Source organism: Rhipicephalus microplus, chromosome 1, assembly GCF_043290135.1.
Source record: "Rhipicephalus microplus isolate Deutch F79 chromosome 1, USDA_Rmic, whole genome shotgun sequence".
In the NCBI taxonomy this organism is placed as follows: Eukaryota; Metazoa; Arthropoda; class Arachnida; order Ixodida; family Ixodidae; genus Rhipicephalus; species Rhipicephalus microplus.
Window position 1 is genome coordinate 158,833,305 of NC_134700.1, and position 19,458 is coordinate 158,852,762.

At 49.0% G+C, this 19,458-nt stretch overlaps 1 protein-coding gene across 1 annotated transcript in view; it reads left to right on the top strand.

Annotated features, from left to right (window-relative positions):
- LOC142801590 (negative elongation factor D-like) overlaps positions 1-19,458 on the top strand; it is a 32,243-nt gene that overhangs the window by 7,613 nt on the left and 5,172 nt on the right. Inside the window, exon 4 of the mRNA XM_075887549.1 lies at positions 7,521-8,171. Within this exon, the coding sequence (XP_075743664.1) occupies positions 7,521-8,171 (651 nt within the window). The remainder of the gene's footprint in view (positions 1-7,520; positions 8,172-19,458) is intronic.

Below are 19,458 nucleotides of genomic sequence, written 5' to 3' on the forward strand. Positions count from 1 at the left end.
GGCGGAAACACCTGCGGTGTCTTCAGTGCTGTCAGAATTTGGTGTGTCATCACCAGGCATGCGAAATCCGGCATGCCTAAAGCAGTTCTGGATCGTCTCCTTCTTGACATCTGCCCACGATCTACTCAACATAGAAATAGCTCCGAGCAAGTCGATCTTAAGCTCCCTGCCGACACGACGGTTCTGCAGCAGCCTCTCCACCAGGCGCTTCCGATAGCCGGCTTTCATTGCGCGTATAACGCCTTGATGCGGTGGTTGCAGTACAGACGCAGTGTTCGGGGGCCAAAAACGCAGCTCGATGTTGCTGAAGGTCGTACTGCGGTGGTGCGATGAACAATTGTCCACGAGCAGGCACACCTTGCGATTTTCGCCTACCAAATCGTCATTCCACGACAATAGCCATCTGCTGAAAAGCTCCCCGGTCATCCACGCCTTTCAGTTTACTCGGTAGGTAACTGGAAGCAACAGCGCATTTCGGAAACACCGCGGTGCCGTGCTTTTCCCGATAACCAGAGGTCGAAGCTTTGTCGATCCGTCTAAATTAGCTGCCAACAGCACGGACACACGAGCTTTGTTTGCCTTGCCGCCGCTTGTCTTGTCGCCACGGCATACAAGTATCTTGTTTGGCAACATTTGCCAAAATAGAGCGGTTTCATCCGCATTGAAGATATCTTGGGCTCTGTATCTTGCTGTGATATCTCGCCAGTTTTCCTTTAGCCATTTTTCTGCGCTGTCCAAGTCCGCCGCTCTGCTTTCACCTGTAACAGCTTTGCCAACGGTCGTGCCGTTCTTTGAACCGCTGAAGCCAGCCTGAACCGCCTTGGAAATCATTCCTGCCAAGCAGAAAAGCAAGGTCCTAGGCTTTCTGCTCGATCATAGGGCCGGACACCGGGATGTTTCGCGACTGAACGTCCACAAACCACTTGTAAACGGCCGCTTTAGCATCTTCGTACACAGCAGCGCGCACACGTCGGGCGCCACGGGCACCTGGCCTTTTGTCCGACTTGGCCCTGATGTCTGCCTTGTTCTTCAGGATAGTACTCAAGGTGCTCCTTAGAATTTTGTACGCGGCGGCGACGTCGGACTTCTTTTCACGGCGCTCAACCCGATTGATGATTTCGAGACTCGCGGCGCACGGCAAATTTTGCCTCTTTGCACAAGCCATGATGACAGCGTGCCAATACAGTTCACAGAGCACCAACAGGCCACGCTGAATCGGCAGCAGCAGGCACACAAGCATAAAGAAAGAAAAAATGGTGCTCACTTCTACCGCCTCCGCGCCTTGGAGAAAGCACGACGGCCTCTGATTGCCTGTAAGCGTTGCGAGTGGGCCAGGATCATTTCTTGGAGGGGTGTGTTCGCCCGCGCACAAACGGGTCTAACCAACTTTTTCTAGGGTGGCGCCGGCAGCTTTCCCTGCCACCGCGAAGGAAAGCCAACTTGCTGGGGCACTTTTGAGGCACATGGAGTTTGATATATCAGTTGTCGTTGCTATTTTCGTTTGATAAAACAGTAACTTTTGGTATGTATTCTCAATGTAAACTTACCGTGTTTAGGAATTGTTTGATATACGGGATAATTTGATATAAACGGGTTCGATATAGTCGGGTTCGACTGTATACGATTTTGTACAATAACGTCTCAAACGGTTAATAACGTACGATTTCACAATCCTGAAAACACCACTCTTGCCACGATAAGACGCTTGGTGGGCAAGAAAACACGCAAAAAAAAGAACGTGAGTCAAGACGCCACCTTGAGATTCCCACACCAAACGCCATGACGTCATAGATTTTGAAGATGTCTACTGGGTGCTAAGCAGCTTTTAATCGGTGAAAATGAAGCGCATTGTCATCTGTGGGTGCTGTGGACCTACCATACGAAGTTTCTGAAAATTTCGTCGAGCCCATGTCACAGAAGTATGAAATATATACACTTCTAAATTTTTAAAGTCGCGCGCGGACATTTTGGCGTGAAATTAAAAGCTTCCACCTTGATTTCCTCTGCTCATAACAAACTTACTATAGTGAAACTTGTGACATTAGTGTCCTCAGAGTACGTTTCGTCAATCTAATCCAGTTTCTTTTTAGTGTTCCTTTAAGGTGTGGGTGTCAGAAACAACAGGAGAAATGACACTGGACACTGACAAACCTAACTTTTTTGTGTGTGTTTGTGTGTGTGTGAATAGGCTTCACATGCAATAAGGCGCCCATAAATGCATCAGCCATCTTTGTCTGGTGCTTTGTGTTAAGATGTTCACTTTTCCCGACTATTTAGAATTGGAGAATTGTCAGTTTCTTTTGTACATTCTTTCCACATTTCTTGAAGATGAAAATGCTGTGGCCTTGATGCACATAGCTTGTGCCTTGTTATCTGTGAAACCCGTTGAAAAAACCCTTCATGTTGAGTAAGCGCCCTCTCCTGTCACTTCATGTGTGCATTCTATCATTGATATCCTTAGAGATGAATGTATACGAATAAGCCTATTGATTGGGCTTGTGCGAATATTAGAGTGCTTTGAAAATTCGGACAAATATTATAGAATTCGGGTCTGCCTCGATTCAAATTTAAATCGCTCAACACTTGACTGTATTCGAAATGAACGAATAAGTGTATGTTAGTCTGCATGTAAACCCTTGTAAATGTGGTTTCACTGCTGTAAAAGGGTGCTTAGCCATGAAAGCACCTTTTTGGGGAAAATCTGCATTGCCGCAAAGCTCCACTTGGAAAGTTAAATCAACATATTGCCCTCACATCGATTCATCTTTTTTGATTTTCAAGTATAAGAGCTTGTTATAAGTGCAGTAAATTTTAAAACACAACATATTTTATCGGTTATCACTTACATTCTATATAGGCAAATCTTGCTACTATTCAAAATTGTTTCCACTTTCCTTGAACCAAAAAGAATGGCATTTGCACAGACCTTGTTTCAAGATTGACTAATAAGTATTGTTCAGATTAGTTGGGTCACGAGAAATATGCTTATTTTTTTATAATATGGGATATATGCCATTCATATTCGATTAAAAAGTTATTCAACCAAAATCACTATTCGCTTCAAATTCACTTCAAACCTAAAATTCACTATTCCCACAGAAGTGTGGGATTGGTCTATTTGGTAATCCATTATTAAACTGCTCGGGGGGGGGGGGGGGGGGCAAAAATTTAGGCATCACACACAAAAAAGAGTTGGACCAGTGCAGACTTTCAACAGATTTATTATTGCTTAGATGCACATATATATATAGGTTACAGCAAACAAAAAAAATATAAGATAACATGCTTATACAACACAAGTTGAATAAAACTAAAATGCTGCTTAATCTAGCTTAATCTAAGTGGTCTTGCAAAATCAGTGAACAAGCAAGAAAAATTGGCACTGAATTACCGTAATTACGCGAATCTAACGCGCACCTTTTTTCCGGTTAAGCGAGTTCATAAATCGCATGCGCGTTAGAATCGAGTACGAACAAAAAAATTACGGTCAATCTATTGCCATCGGCAAATCCAAAATGGCCGCCCCCTATGTGCGTCGGCATGGCGCGTCGGCCATTTCTGCCTATGTGTTTCCCATATGCGGCACTTCGTACGTGTGCTGAGGAGTTCGTCATCTAGTAGTGCATTAGCATCGACGGTGTGGAAGGGCCGACTCCAAAAACTTGAGTGCACCACGATGCCGCTTTTAAAAGAAAAGTCATTGCGTGTGCAGAAACGGACGGAAATCGGGCCGCATCGCGGTTGTTCGGAGTTCCCGAAACGTGCGTGCGGGACCGGCGGAAACAAAAGCAGAAGATTGTCGACAGCAAAGCTTCACGCAAAGGCTTCAGTGGACCACAGCAGGGTCGGTTTCCGCAAATTAAAGAGCTGCTCGGCGAGTATGTGCTTGAGCAGCGAGCGGCCCGTGACGACAGAACTGCTCCAAGTGCGGGCTATGCAATTAGTCTTAGAAAAAGGTCTAATGCGGAGCCAGTTTAAAGCGAGCAGGTGCTGGCTAACTAACTTTATGAAGAGGAAAGGCTTTTCCCTCCGAAGGGGAACATGCATATGCGAAAAGTTTTGTGGAGGAGTACGATGAAAAGCTACACAGTTTTCAGAGGTTCGTCCTAAACTTGCGGCGCAACAACGGCTACCTGCTAGGGCAAATCGGGAATGCCGATCAGACGCCTCTTTACTTCGACATGCCTGGCACCACAACCGTCGAGAAGAAGGGGGCGAAGCAAGTTCGCGTGCTGACATCGGTCCACGGTAAAACTACAGTGACGGCAATGCTCTGTTACACGTCAGATGGGCACAAGCTTCGCCCGTACCTCATACTTAAATAGAAGATGCTCCCGAAAGGAGTCGTTTTTTCGAGTGGTGTGATCGTGCGGGCCAGCGAGAAAATTGGGTGCGCGTTGCAATCGGTGTCTTACGTTTTTTTTTTTTTTTTCGCGGTGGAAATCGGGTGCGCGTTACAATCGAGGGCGCGGTAGAATCGAGTAAATACGGTAGTTTTTTTTTTTTTTTGTAAATACACATAGGATTCACATGCCCTTTTATGTTATTAACTCTGAACGGGACACATAGTAGAAGCGTGTTACCTGTTGGCTTCAGAGTTACGTAAAGCTGTTGTTAATTGATGATCCTTTTTAAATGCGGAGCATTTTATATTCGCACCTACTTACAAATCTGGCGTAAGCGGTGTCGTGTAAAGCCCCGCTGCGCATGCTTGCGTTACGTGCCGCATGCTCGCGTTTCGTGCCAACTGTCACTCCTCCCCTCTCTCGTCTTGCAAGGCCAATGCAGGCAGCGTCTAGTAAAAAGCCGGCTGCTTGCACTGCACAACCGTTCACTGGCCACCCCGTATATGTAAGCACTGCATTGCGCATTCTGAATTCAGTCAGGGGCATCTTTACTTGACTTTCGCTTGACTTGACGCTTTGCTTGACTCGAGTAGATGCGATGGAGGCAATAGCACCTTAACTAGTAGTGGGGCACAAACCAACGTTAGTGTCTCATCACTCGTTGAAGGCAACGCTTCTTCTTCATTCAACAAAGAAGAATAATAAAGACGAACTAAATATTAAGCATTCCCAAACCATACCCAATTTCACAACATTCACGCAATACCCCCACAACTCTGCGAAGCATTTAGTCAAGTTCCGCCCATGTGAAGATGTGGGCGGGTCTTTTTTAGTAAAAACTTCTTCGTAGGGGACTGTCGGTTATCTCTGTCAACACACGTCCAGTCGTCGCATGGGCGTTTCCATCGACATAAAAGATATCTATTATTCTCTTCCTCAGAAACCACTTATAGATGCTGTTGAAAAGGCAATTTTGCGAGTTGGTGCTGTTGCATTCGAAAACGAGTGTGGTATTTCTGTTTCTGGCTTCCTGGATGTGCTGAAGCTTTACCTTGCTTCTACCTTTGCAAAATTGAATGAAGAAGTCTTTCTGCTAAAAAGAAGTATGTGCATTGACTCGTGCATCGCCCCAGTGCTAAGTATCTGGCCTATTTATATTTAAGGTCCATGAGTGGCTGGCAGAAATGAATGTTACTAAGTGCTTCCGGTTTGTCAACGTTTTCTTGATTTCGCTCGATTGCACGATGTCTTTGATGAGTGCTCTCAGCAAGCCTTGCAAGTTTTCCAGGAATGCCTCGATCCGCTATCTCTCACGCATAAGCTGCTTGAAAATGGTTCCTGGAGGTTTTTAGATTTAATACTAACATTTTTAGCCGGTCACGTCTGTTGAACATAGGAGCCATGGGGGAAGAAACTTCTGTTGCCGTACGTGTCTTCTCACAGCAAACTGGTAAAGCATGGAATTGTACAGTCGAATCTCGATAGTTCGATCTCGAAGGGGCCCCGATAATTTGCTTGAACTAAAAGAGGTTCGAATTAATGATAGCTAAATGAACGAAGGGCTCACCATGCAGTGGCGCATGTGCATCGAGCTAACACACGAGGTAGGAGTTTTAAAAGACTTGCGTTTATTCACAAATCAAAGGACGTCCATCATCAATTGGAGTAATCGGTGATGCACGTTTGCACACATTTGCCTTGCAGCGAGTCAGTTTCGCACGCAGCTTGCAAAGTGTTTCTACTTCGGCTACAGCATTCTCCTGGCAAAAGAAGTTGCGCACGGCAATGTCCAGCGCCAACACTCTCTAAAGACAAGGACTACAACAGTTGCGTCTCCGCTACACAGCCACAGCGTGGCCAGCACGTGACAAAGGAGGAGGAGCGTCTCCACGCGGAGAGAAGCAGCTCGGCATTTGAGAAACAACCAGCACCCCACGGCAGTCTTTTTTTTTTTTTGCTCTCTTTGAGCGCATTGTTGAAAGAAGAAAGGTCTGTGTGGCAAGCGTGGCACCGGCGCGTGAGAGAGAGCCAACACTTCGTGACAACTTTCTTTTTTTCCTCTCTCTTTGCACGCGGCGTTGAAAGGAGAAGGGTCTTCGCGTGGCAGGGATGAAAAAGGGAGATCTGTATTTGAGAGAGAGCAAACATTCCACCGCAGCCTTTTCTTTTCCTTCGCGCATAGTGTTGAGGTGTCGAAGGTGCTGCCACGGGATATTTTCTTTTGTGGAACCACAAGAAGTATGAATTAACCGAATGATATAGTTAGAATTAAGAGACATTTAAATATATTGAAAAAATAGAGGGCCAACGAAAAAGTTGAATTTTTGTTTGAATTAACGAAAAGTAATAATTATCGTGAGTCTTTGTACGTAGGTCAGACGGGCAGGTCAGACAGGCAGGTGCCCTAATGTAAGACTACAGGAACATTGCCAGAAAGTAAGAAATGCAGGTACAGACAGTTGTTTGACATCTCATAGTTCCGAGTGTGGGTGCCAGCCATTGTTTGAAAAGGCAACGGGTCTCGTGTCCCTGCCTAACGAAGGCACTAGAATCATGATTGAGGCGGCAACAATCGCTCGAGGCTGTTGCATCAGTGGATCATCCATAGCCTTATCAGAAAAATAATTGGTGTATTAGAATTCTTCAGCACGTAGGGTGTTCTACTATTCGCACTAGTTTAATTCTCACATATGTGCTCTTGTGATCATTTCAATGGTGCGCATCACTTAGTATGTGACCTTAACAGGAGGTTGCTGGCTATTAAGCTATTCTATGCTGCCTCGTAGGATTTGGGACTTCATAGGACTTGGCACAGTTGACTTCTTGCTAAGTTACTCTAAAGGATACCTTACATACAGAAGATTTAATAAGTTGTAGTATCCAGATACAATGTGTCCCCATGTTTACATGTGACTTAATTTCTTTATTATGTCACATGACAGCTTCAGTTATTAAGGGAAAGAAAAAGACATTTAGTGCAAAGTTGGGAGATGATGAAGCAAAGGTAAGCACAGAAGGAGCTTGAGTGTTCTTGATTTTTCTGTAAGTTTTCATTTCAATTTTAATTACAAGGGACTGACCTCAGGGTTCCTGCTTTATACTTTTACCTGAAACCTCAATGTATGTATTTGCTTCTTCTCTCTACGTCCATTCCACTTGGACACCCTTTTACAGGAGCCCCGTGGTGGTTCAAACGTCAAGCGGCTGGCGCAAGAGATCAGCCGGTATGCGCAGCGCACGGGCCACGACCCAACCCCCATCACTATGGCGCTGAACGGTGCGGCGGCCTACCCACGTGCCTGCCAGGCCCTGTCTGCAATGCTGTCGCGCGATGCACTGAACCCAGCCGACGTGACGGTGCTGCACAAGATGTACCAGACGCCCGACCCGCCACCCGTCGAGCTGCTGCGCGAGCCCCACTTCCTGGACCTTTTGCTAGACGCCCTGTTCCGGCCAGGTTCGCGGCTCAATCCAGAGCATAGGCCCAAGTACGTGTACCTGCTCGCGTACGCGGGCAGCGTGTACGAGACGCGCCGCAAGGGTGTTCGCAAGTCCCTGAACAGGGACGAGCTGCGTGCCACGCAGCAGGCAGTGGAGAAAGTGCACATGCTGTGCCAGGAGCGCCGTGGCTCATCAGAACTGGTGCCCGAGCTCGGGGCACTGTTCCAGGCGATGCGGTACCCCGTGGTGGCACTCGGGGTGGTGCACTGGGTGGAGCACACCGTATCCGACCCTTCCTACTTCAAGCTGAGCACTGAGCACACGCCGCTGCACCTAGCATTGCTCGACGAGGTGGTTGTCTGCCACACCACCCTGCACCAGAAGGTGAGGCTTCTCCACAAATGACGGGACTCCGTAGTCATGTAATATAACATATATACTTTACAGTCAGAAGCCATTTCATTGCAATAGCAATTACATGGACAATCTCGGCTGATTTTTTCTGTCGCCATCATGTGCCAGATGTGTATGTGTTTGTGTGTGTGTGCGTATATTATATATATTTATATATTGCAACGAACGAGTTCACGTATAAACACTTGTTATTATTGAAGAAGTGTTAGCCACAACAAGCTGGTTCAGGTAGGAACCCGGAAAGCACGAGCCACGCAGATGTCAACGTCTTCTTTCAAGCTGGCACAGAGCTGGAGCCAACCTGGCGACCTAAAGAAATGACACGTGTAGTGACCCGTATCCTGAAGGAGTACGGCTACTAGCGTGGGTCTGGTCTTAGTGAGTCGCAGGGCACGCGTTAACCGTCGCCGGGGCGAGAACACGATACTGCTCAAGGTCGCAACACTTTATTGTCTGGGACAACACCAAAACACAGTACAGCCCGTTTGAAGGTGCGGCGAGAAAGCAAATGGGCTTATCCACGCCACGGGCGCGAAGTACTACGCAGGGTCCCACAAGCACGTCACCGTGGTAAAGGTGATTCACGGAAGCACCGGGACCATGGCCTGGTTGCTCGAGCGAAGGCAAAGGCGCAATCGTTGGCTTCGGGGGGAGACAGGTCGGCGTAGCTTGGCCACGCACTAGGACATCGTACTACCCTTCGACAGAGCGTACGCAGAGGGGCAACAAAAGGTGAGCGTTTGCCTCGGACGTCACGCGCTGTCAGCGAAGTCCGACGAGCCTCGAGCGACGGGAGTCGACAGACAGAAAAGATTGCATGGCTCACCGTCAGCTGTCCCGGAGAGTCTCTGACCCACCCACTCCTGACGCATGCGCGCAAAACCTCTCAGGAGACCCCGTGCGCGGCGCCACAGTCGACATCCGCTACCGGGTGAGAAGGGTTCAAACGTCACTCCTTGCTCTCCCAACGTGGCAGACAGCGAAGGAGTGGAGTCTTGTCGGGACAACGGCAGAAAAGGCGGTAAAGCCTGCGCAAAGGCAGCGGGCTAGCCTCAATTCCCACACCCGACAGGGGGGTCACAGCACGGTTTGAGGCGTGATACGTGCATTGTTTCACGCCCACGGCAGCGTTGGTCCGAAGGTGGTTCAATAGGCTCAGCTTCATAGTTGACGCGAGATGTTTGTCGCACCACACGGTAGGGGCCATGGTATTTCGACGAAAGCTTTGGGGAAAGACCGGGAAGGGTAGATGGGACCTAGAGCCAAACCAACATTCCTGGATTACAGTGGGCACTAGACGCAGAGGCATCGTGGTCAGTTTTCTGGCGCCATTGGTCTTGCGCGGTAAATGAGCGAGCGAGTTGACGACATTCTTCGGCATAAGCAGCTGCTTCGAAAGCAGGCGTCGCTTCGGAAACATCAGGTCTGTAAGGGAGAATGGTGTCGATGGAGCATGATGGTTCGCATCCGTACAGGAAGAAGAAAGGAGAGAAGCCGGTGGTAGTTTGTGGCGCAGAGATTTACGCGTACATGACAAGAGGGAGCACTTGGTGCCAATTAGTTTGGTCGTCAGGCGCATACATGGCAAGCATATCTCCAAGGGTACGATTAAAGCGTTCTGTCATGCCATTGCTTTGAGGATGGTATGCCGAGGTTTTCCGATGGACAATGCGACATTCCTTGAGCAGCTCATCGACGGCGTTCGAGAGAAACACGCGTCCAAGCTCACTCAGCAATTCACGAGGTGCACCGTGTCGCAAAATCAGATGGTGAAAAAGAAAGGAAGCAACGTCTTTCGCAGTGGTAGCCGGCAGTGCAAATGTTTCAGCGTAGCGTGTCAAATGATCGACGGCGACGATAATCCACCGGTTGCCTCGAAGAGTGTTGGGTAGAGGACCATAAATATCAGTTTCGGCACCGTTGAATGGTCTCGCTGGGCAGAGGTTAAGCGTTGCAAAAGGCCAGCAGTGCTGTAAGAAGGCGTCTTGCGGTGTTGACACGTGATACATGACCGAACGTAGTGGCGAACATGCCGATACATGCCGTACCAGTAGTATCTTAAATGAAAGCGAGAGTAAGTCCTGAATACTCCAGCATGGGGGTCATCATGAAAGGCAGCACAGATGTCTAAGCGCAAATGACGGGTGATGACAAGGAGCCACCATGGCCATCCGTCAGGTAATTGAGGCGATACAACAAGCCTTCAGGGACAGCAAAGTGTCTTGCTTGACGAGAGAGGGAGCGTGAAATCGATTCTGACGAACTGTGAGAAAGGACGTCAAGCAAAGAATTGATCCAGGGATCCTTGCGCTGCTCGGCTAGCGTATCGGTGATGCTCAACGATGACTAATCGCAGATGCCAGTTAGTAAGCAGGCAAGGTCAGGAGGCAGCGAAGAACGGGATAGGGCATCAGTGCTGAATGTATGCGTCCTGAGCGTTAACAACATGGATGTCGTATTCCTGAAGGCGTAAAGCCCAATGAGCGAGGCAGCCAGTAGTGTCTTTCATGGACGGTAGCGAGCATAAGGCATGGTGATCTGTGACATCAAACTGGCGTCCGTAAAGGTAAGTGCGAAATTTTTCTATAGCCCAAATGATAGCCAAGCACTCCTTTTCCTTGACGGAATAGTTGAATTCTACCTTCGTTTGGGTGCGGCTGGCGTAGGCGACAACATACTCGTCGCAGCCATCCCTGTGTTTAGTGAGAATGGCACCGAGGCCGACACCGCAAGCATCCGTGTGAATTTCAGTAGATGCATTGGGATCGAAGTGGCGGAGAACTGGTGGAGACGTGAGTAGCCGGCGCAGCATCGTGAATGCGTCATCGCCATCGGAATTCCAGCCCGAGAGGTCCGCGCTACTGGAAAGAAGCTGAGTCAGGGGGGCGATTATAGAGGCAAAATTATGGACGAAACACTGAATATATGAGCACTAGCCTACGAAGCTACGGAGCTTCTTTAGGGAAGTAGGCTTAGGGTACTCGGCAACGGCACACAGTTTGGCAGGGTCTGGCGATATTCCTTCTTTTGAGATGACATGGCCAAGAAATGCAACTTTGCGGGCGCCGAAATGACGTTTCTTGAAGTTCAGTTGCAACCCGGCTGCCGTAAGGCACTGGAGAACTTGTTCCAGACGGGAAAAATGAGTTTCAAAATTTGCCGAGAATACAACTATGTCATCCAAATAGCAAAGGCAGATGTGCCATTTAAATCCTCTTAGGACATTGTCCATCATCCTTTCAAAAGTCATAGGCGCATTGCAAAGACCGAAGGGCATTGCATTAAATTCATATAAGCTGTCAGGGGTCACAAACGCCATTTTTGGACGGTCTGGTTCGGCCTTTGTCACTTGCCAATTTTCAGAGTGCAGATCCAGTGAAGAGAAAAACTCCGCGCCTTGAAGGCAATCAAAAGCGCCATCAGTGCGTGGCAGGGGATAAACATCCTTGCGACTGATCTTCTTTAGTCGCCGATAATCCACGCAAAATCTAATGGAGCCATCTTTTTTTCGCATGAGGACCATTGGTGAAGCCCAAGGACTGTGTGAGTGTTGAATGACACCACATTGCAGCATCTCATCGACGTGTTGAGTGATGACGTCACGCTCAGCCTGCGAGACGCGGTAGGGGCGCTGACGAAGCGGATTATGACGACCAGTGTTGATATGGTGAGCAACAACTGACGTGCGTCCCAAGGGAGGTTGTCTGTGCTTGGGACGCACGTCTGTGGTCGAAGGAGGCACGGAAACGGTCAAGTAGTTGAACAAGCTGATTGCGCTGGTCTTGCGTAAGCCGGGTGTCCATGCTGTGCAACAGAACGGCTTTGTCAGGTAGTGAGGGTGCGGTGGCAGCCGTGACAGCATCCATGGACTTCGGCGTCGTATCGGAAGGGGCATTAAAAGGAAAGTTGGCATCATAAGCGTCAAGATGCCCAATACATTCGCCATGCAATAAGGTAGCGGGACAAGGGAATGGATTGCACATGTACAAAGCACTGGAACCATCGGCAAGCGTTATGATGGCAAACGGGACGACAAGGTTCCGGCCACGAGCGCATTCTTGCGACAGCATAAAGAGGGCAGTTGAATCAGGGACGGAGTTGCACAAAATAGACACCACGGCGACCGAAAAAGCAGAGATGACGACGTCAGCGGCGACGATTACCTTTTTGGGTGAGCAAGGGATATCTATGAATGTCGTGCTGTATGGAAACAAAACGAGTTGTGCACAAGCCCAGTCGACAACCGCATCATCAGCGGAAAGAAAGTTTCATCCCAGGATGATTTTACGAGACGCTTGCGGAAGGACGACAAATTCAACGATATAAAGCACTCCTTGAGTCGCAACACAAGCAGTGCATGTGGCAGAAGGCTGGACGTGCTGCGAACTCGCTGTGCGTAAAGAAATGTCAGCCAGTAGAGTCGTCACTTAGTTGAGTTTGCGGCTTAAGGGGAAACGCTCCTCGAAAAAGTTTTTTTTTATTTCTAGTAATAGAGACTTGAAAAGTTTGTTATTAGTATAGTTTTTCATGCAGATTTCAAATATGCAATCATTTTTTGTGTAGCTGCTATAATTATTGAGTTATGCCATAAACAATAGCAAAAAGTTACATTTTTTTGCGGGCACTCTTTTATGTACTAAACTTTCAGTAAAAGCACTGTGTCTGATCTTATTTGACTCTTGGTAGATTGAAAAGTGCAAATATCTATATAGATATGTCACAGAAATATTGGAACCAAGAAAAAAAAATTGTATTGAATGACTTATTATTTTCAATCTCCCTTGAAACAATAAGCTAATATTTTCACAACTAATGCTGGTAGGCATTGCAATTTAGAGTAGATATTTGCATTCTGCATGTGTTGAAGAATATGTGTGCCAAGTTTCGTTACTATACAATGAATATAAGTTTCTAAAAGGCTGCCCGGAAAACGTGAAACTGTCAGAAAAAATTAAAATGAGAAAAACAAGTTTGAAAGTTCGCAAAGTTGGCATTTATTAGGAAATCATTCTTTTTGCATCAAATTGGGGCACAATGAAAAGTACCTTGCCTTGAATGCACTGCAAGTGTCTAGAAGTCCCCTGCACCATAGCTTGGTCCTTCACGGCTCTTATGGTCAGTGTCCTCAACACGAGCTCTTTTCGCTGTGTTGCGACGGTGTGCCCTCGCTTCTGCAGTTTGCTTCAGGTTCATCTTCCTGATGCGCATGACGTCACAGTGGTCACCATGTGTGGCCAGATCTTGTGAGGGGAGAATTCCAATGGCTTCGAGCACTTCTTCAAAGCCCCTGTGGCCTTTGTTGTACCAGAGTACAGCAAGAGCGGTGGCTGTCTCCACAGTTGTTCTGGAGGCGAACTTTGTTTTTGGACATAGCAGCCATATCTTGCTGTTCAGCGATTCGGCTGCATTCTGTGTCTTGCCATGAAGGCACCGAATAAGGAGTTTCTCCTCTGTAAGGCGCTTGTAGATAGGCATAATTGCCAATCCTTGAGCCTTCGTCAACAGTGGGGTGTGGCGTGGTGCAGGCTGCCCCAGTGCTTCCGCACGCTTGTGCTTGCACCACGAATTTGTTCCCGCGGGGCAAAAATTGTGGCTATTGGCACCATCACTGGAGCAGCAATGAAAATACGATGCCCATATGGCAGTGTACATATTTCGGACACTGTCCTTGTTGCTCGTGATGGCGATCTTGTAATATGTTTGTAGTTTTATTATTGTCGCATCTTTCAGTTTTTCGCCTCGTGGCAGTGGCATTGCCAATTTCCGTAGGGCAGTTCCCAAGCGCTTTGCAACGTGGTTCGTGCACTCTTCTTTGTCAATGGGGGTGTCACAGTATACATTTGCCTCGCAGACTGCAGTGTAGGCCTTGCTGTCACCATCACTTAGGAAGCTGGTGAATCGCAGTGGAGTTTCATAAGACAAGGTCCTCTGCCATATATTGACAGCTGCCGCAGGTTCCATTGCATGGGATGAGCAGTCAGTGTTTTTTTGGCAAACTGGAAGATGAAAAGCTCGCCATATCTCTTCATCCTCCCCAAGGTCCCTGTGTATACTGCAAGCATGGCAGTAGTTCGAAAGAACTTCAAAATCGAGGCAGAGCCCCGTGTCCAGGGACACGACTGTGCCCACTTCATTGTGGCTTTTATGACCTCTTTTCTGCCAGGTGCCATCAAACATGACTGGCACATCTCTGCCACCGACTGCGTCCTTCGTGATGTTTCGTGCCTGGTGCAAGTTTTTACTCACTGCCGTCATCGCCGCACCATGGAGCTTCTTGCAAATGCCGTTGAATGTCTTGTGATGCATCGGGCTCGGAAGACCGAGAATCGCACAAAATCGTGAAAGTTGGTCGTGGCCTGCGCCTATAGTGCGTGCTGCCAGAACTGCCTTCACGTTTACAGCAAAGCTGTCACGCGAGCTGCCGCTGTCAAAACGAGCGCTCGTTCCTTGGTCCCCGGCCGAAGCAGTACGTCTCGACGTGTGCGTGAACGAAAGTGCAGATTCAGGGCAATCAGAATTTTGACAGCACAGTTCGAGGAATGCCGAAAGTCCTTTGCGCTTTCCAGCTGCCTCTCGCACGCCGAGCTTCCGTTCGCGGCAGGTTGGGCATTGCGCACCCGCCACAAGTGCCGTCAGCGCATCGATTTCGCAAAGCAGCATGTTCGCAGTAGCAGCATCTACCGGTCTACGTTCAGTCTCGAAGAATCCAATCTTCCTTTGAGATGCACTGACGAATTCCATGGCAGCGGCTATTTCACAACCACTGTCGCAGGGTTCGGTGACGGTGTTAGGCCTATCCGAAGTCGGAGCGTCGGGGCGTTGGTCGGGGGCGACATCGTCGTTCGCTGTCGCTTTGCGAAGCGTCCGACGCCGTTTCCCTCGATACTTGTGGCGAGTTCTGAACTTTCGATTATCTGAACTGCACTTCTTCGGGCTTGCCATGACGCAAAAATGCAGAGAAACGCAGAAAAACTCGATCGCGACGTCCGAGGCATCGCTCTTTTGCCGGAGAGATAGGAGGGGGAGGAGTGTGGAGCGCACCGCTGTCCAATGGCGGCCTCGCGCTGTGTGCCGCGATATTCAAAACGCGTGACGTACGCGTTGTTTTTCTCGTTTTTGTTTATTCTGCGTGAAGGCACGAGACTGGCTACTAGTGGATTATGAAGGATACGGCCTTCGCAGCATGCGTGCACGATTGCAAATGGCGGCCAACGCGTCGTTTTCGCGACAGGACGACGCGAACTTCGCCGTTTTTCGCGACTTTCGCGCATTTCTCGCGTCACCGGTGCCCACTTGGAAGCATTTTTTGATAATTTCTCGTGCGAATTTCAGCTTGATATTTTCAGAAGTAATAGATTATAGTCCAAGGATGCCAATACAGCCGGAAAAAAAAAGCGCAAATTTTCCGGAAAACCGCGACTTTTCGACCCGCGTCTCCCCTTAACACTTCGCTGATTACACAAATAGCGGCACCTGTGTTGACAAGAACAGTTGTAGCGAAACCGTCTACAAACACGGCAATCTTGTTAGTGGGCAAAAGATAAGGCGTTGAAAATTTCGTCGGTGGCGCAGTTCTTTCCTAAGGAACCGTGACTGTTAGTTTTCTCCTTGGTGTGGTTGGAACGACGAAGCATGGGGGAAGGAGCCCGAAGACGGGGTGATGGAGATCGACGTGGGTCGAAGTCTGGTCGACGTGAGCAGAGGTCAGGTGCACCAGGTGTAACATGCGATTCTGATTGCCGTGGGATGTTGCCAGAATGCTGAGCATTACAAATGTATAATCTACTGGGACGACAGTAGCACGCGACATGCCCTGACATACCGCAGTTGTAGCAGACGGGCCGGTTATCCGGAGTACGCCAAGAGTTCACAGGTGCTCGAGGTGGCAAGAAGGGTCGATTTACTGGATAAACTGAAACTGGTGACTTGTAGCAGTTGCTGGATGGACTGTATGAAGGGAGTGGCGGTTGGGCAGGGGGTCGGCGGACGGCTTCTGTGTAAGTCAGCGCTGCAGTAACATATATTCGTGACGTTGGCGAAGGGAGAGCCTCGGCAACTTGCATCGGAATAGCACGGCGAGGTGAGTGGTCCAGTGCTGTGGGGGTCTCATTGATGGTGGCCACAAGAGAGAGCTGTCGAGCAACTTTCTCCCGGATGTATTGTTGAATTTGAGCCATCAATATGGTGTAGTCCGTGCCACTGCTTTTGCACTCCCAAGCCAAAATATCCGCTGTCTGCGTTTCAGCACAACGTGTAGAAATTCGCTGCTTGCGCAGCTCATCAAAACTTTTACACATCTGAATCACGGCTGTGACGGTCTGTGGGTCTTTGGCCACAACCATATGAAAAGCGTCGTCATCAATGCCTTTCATCATATGCTTTCTTCTGTCAGCCTTCGTCATCCTCACATCCACTCGCCTACAGAGGCCGATCACATCCCCAGTGTAGCTCGTGAAGCTCTCACCATTTCGCTGGAATCGTCCCCGCAGGCCAAGTTCAGCGCGCAGCTTGCGCATGGTTGGACGACCGAAAAACTAGGTCACGGTCTCTTTAAAAACCGACCAGGTGGGGATGTGGCCTTGGTGATTGGTGAACCATAGGTTGGCCAAAACTTTCAGGTAGATGATGACGTGAGTCAGCTTCGCAGGGTCATCCCACTTGTTAATCGCGCTGGCACGCTCATACTCTGCCAGCCAGTCCTCGACATCATGATCTTCAGTGCCGTTGTAGACTGGTGGGTCACGCAGACGAAGTACACCAGGGCACATGACAGGTGGCCATGGAAGAGGCTTGTGGGGGATCAACGCGCTCTGTCATTGCGGAATCAGATGGTAGCTTACAGCTGCGGAGCTCCAGGACGTTGCCCTGCATGTTTCCACCAAATGCAACGAAAGAGTTCACGTATAAACACTTGTTATTATTGAAGAAGCGTCAGCCGCAACAAGCTGGTTCAGGCAGGAACCCGGCAAGCACGAGCCACGCGAACGTCAAGGTCTTTTTTCACGCTGGCACAGAGCTGGTGCCACTATGCTCTGGAATAATATATATATCGATGATTGTGCGGCAGTAGGTATCGGCATGTTGGAGCGAGGCGAGATCTGTGGACGAAAGAAGGTCCGCCGAGGCAACTAACTGTTTCGAAGCAGCAGCCGTCTGTTTGGTCACTTTGGCGGGCGGTGACGAACAGATGGAAGGTGACACTTCAGCGCTTTGCGAGAGCGGGCAACGGGACACAGCGTCAGCATCTTGGTGCTCTCGGCCCGACCTATATGTGACGCTGTAGTCATACTCTTGCAATCGTAGTACCCAACGGCCAAGGTGTCCCGACAAATTTTTGAGAGACGATAACCAACACAGAGCATGATGGTCAGTCACTATTGTGAAATGCCGGCCGTATAAGTAAGGACGAAACTTTTGTATGGACCACACGATGGCGAGACATTCTTGCTCAGTGATGCTGTAGTTTCGCTCAGCAGGTGACAGAGTACGGCTCACGTAGGCCACGACTTGTTCTTCGCAAGGGTGGTTCCGCTGAACAAGGACAGCACCGATGCCAAGTCCACTTGCGTCAGTGTGTAGCACAGTAGGTGCTGCAGGGTCGAAATGGCAAAGCACTGGCCGTGATGTGAGGCATCGCTTGAGGGTGAGAAAAGCGGCTTCGCAGTCATCCGACCAGACAAAGGGTGCGCTCGTGGTCAGAAGTTTGTGCAGAGGAGCCGCAATAGTAGCGAAATCACGTACAAAGTGGCGGAAATACGACGCTAAGCCAAGCAAGCTGCGGAGGTCTTTCTGTGTGGTTGGTGTAGGAAAGTGCAGTACCGCGGCAACCTTGATGCTGTGACTGGCAAACCGACACTTATTAGTGTTGAGCTGAAGACCGGCCTTAGCTAAACATGTGAGGACTTCGTCTAGCCGTTCCAGGTGCTGTGAGAAGCTCGACGAAAAGATGACAATGTCGTCCAGGTAGCAAAGGCAGGTCTTCCATTTTAATCCCCGCAGTACCGTGTCTATCATCCGTTCGAATGTGGCTGGGGCATTGCACAGGCCGAAAGGCATTACATTGAATTCAAAGAGCCCATCTGGCGTAGCAAACGCAGTCTTCTCTTTATCAGACTCGTGCATTGGAATCTGCCAATAACCGGAGCGCAAGTCGAGACTTGAAAAGTACTCGGCACCTTGTAAAGTATCAAGAGCGTCGTCAATGCGAGGCATTGGGTGTTGGGTCCTTACGAGTGATTTTGTTGAGTGATCTGTAATCAATGCAAAACCGTACCGAGCCATCCTTTTTTTTTTTCACTAGTACGACAGGAGAAGACCATGCGCTTGTCGAAGGCCTGATGACGTTGCACGCGAGCATGTCGTTGACTTGTTCTTCTATAAGCTTGCGTTCAGAAGCCGACGCACGGTAAGGGCGGCGGCGAATCACACGGGATCTGTCGGTGTCGATACGATGGGCGGTCACTGTTGTTTGACCCAGACCTTCGGAACAAACGTCAAAGCAAGTTTTGTGCTTCAATAATAACGCTAGCAAGGCATCAGTTTGCGTTGGGTTGAGATGTTCACACAAACTGGCCTTGAGAGCAGGAAATGCATCTTCCGCTGGCATACACTTTGAGAATGACGAAGCAGATGAACCAGTGACGACACAAAACGGTGCTTCTTTGGTAATGCTCGCAACAGTGGTCCCCTCAGGCAAAAGAAGTGGTTCTGGCGTCGTGTTGCAGGCCATGATGCTTACATAACCACGGGAGAACCGCACTAAACATGATGCGATGGTGATCCCTTGAAAAATGCAGCGCTGGCAAGGAGCAACCACAGCGTCATCATCTAGAATGTCTCGTGACTTGATCGTAAGGACACGTTCTCGTCCGGGAGGCAGGAGGAAATCCGCAGCTGTCACAAGGTTGGGCGACGAAAGGTCGGCAGCAGAAGAAAGCTCAGTGTCCGTAATACGAATTAGGGGCCGACCACACGAAATTACACCAGACGCCGCTGACAAGAAGTCCCAGCCTAAGATTATCTGATGAGCGCACGAAGACAGCACAGCCAATTGTATGTGATGACGGATTCCATCGATGAGAATATGAGCAGTGCACAACCCGGTCGGGCGAATTGGACTGTCATTAGCACCGCATAACATGGGACCGGCATAAGGAGTTTGCACTTTATGCAGGCGAAAACACAATTCACGATCAATTACCGAAATTGTGGCTCCAGTGTCTATAAGGGCGTCAACAAAAACACCTTCCACAAGACC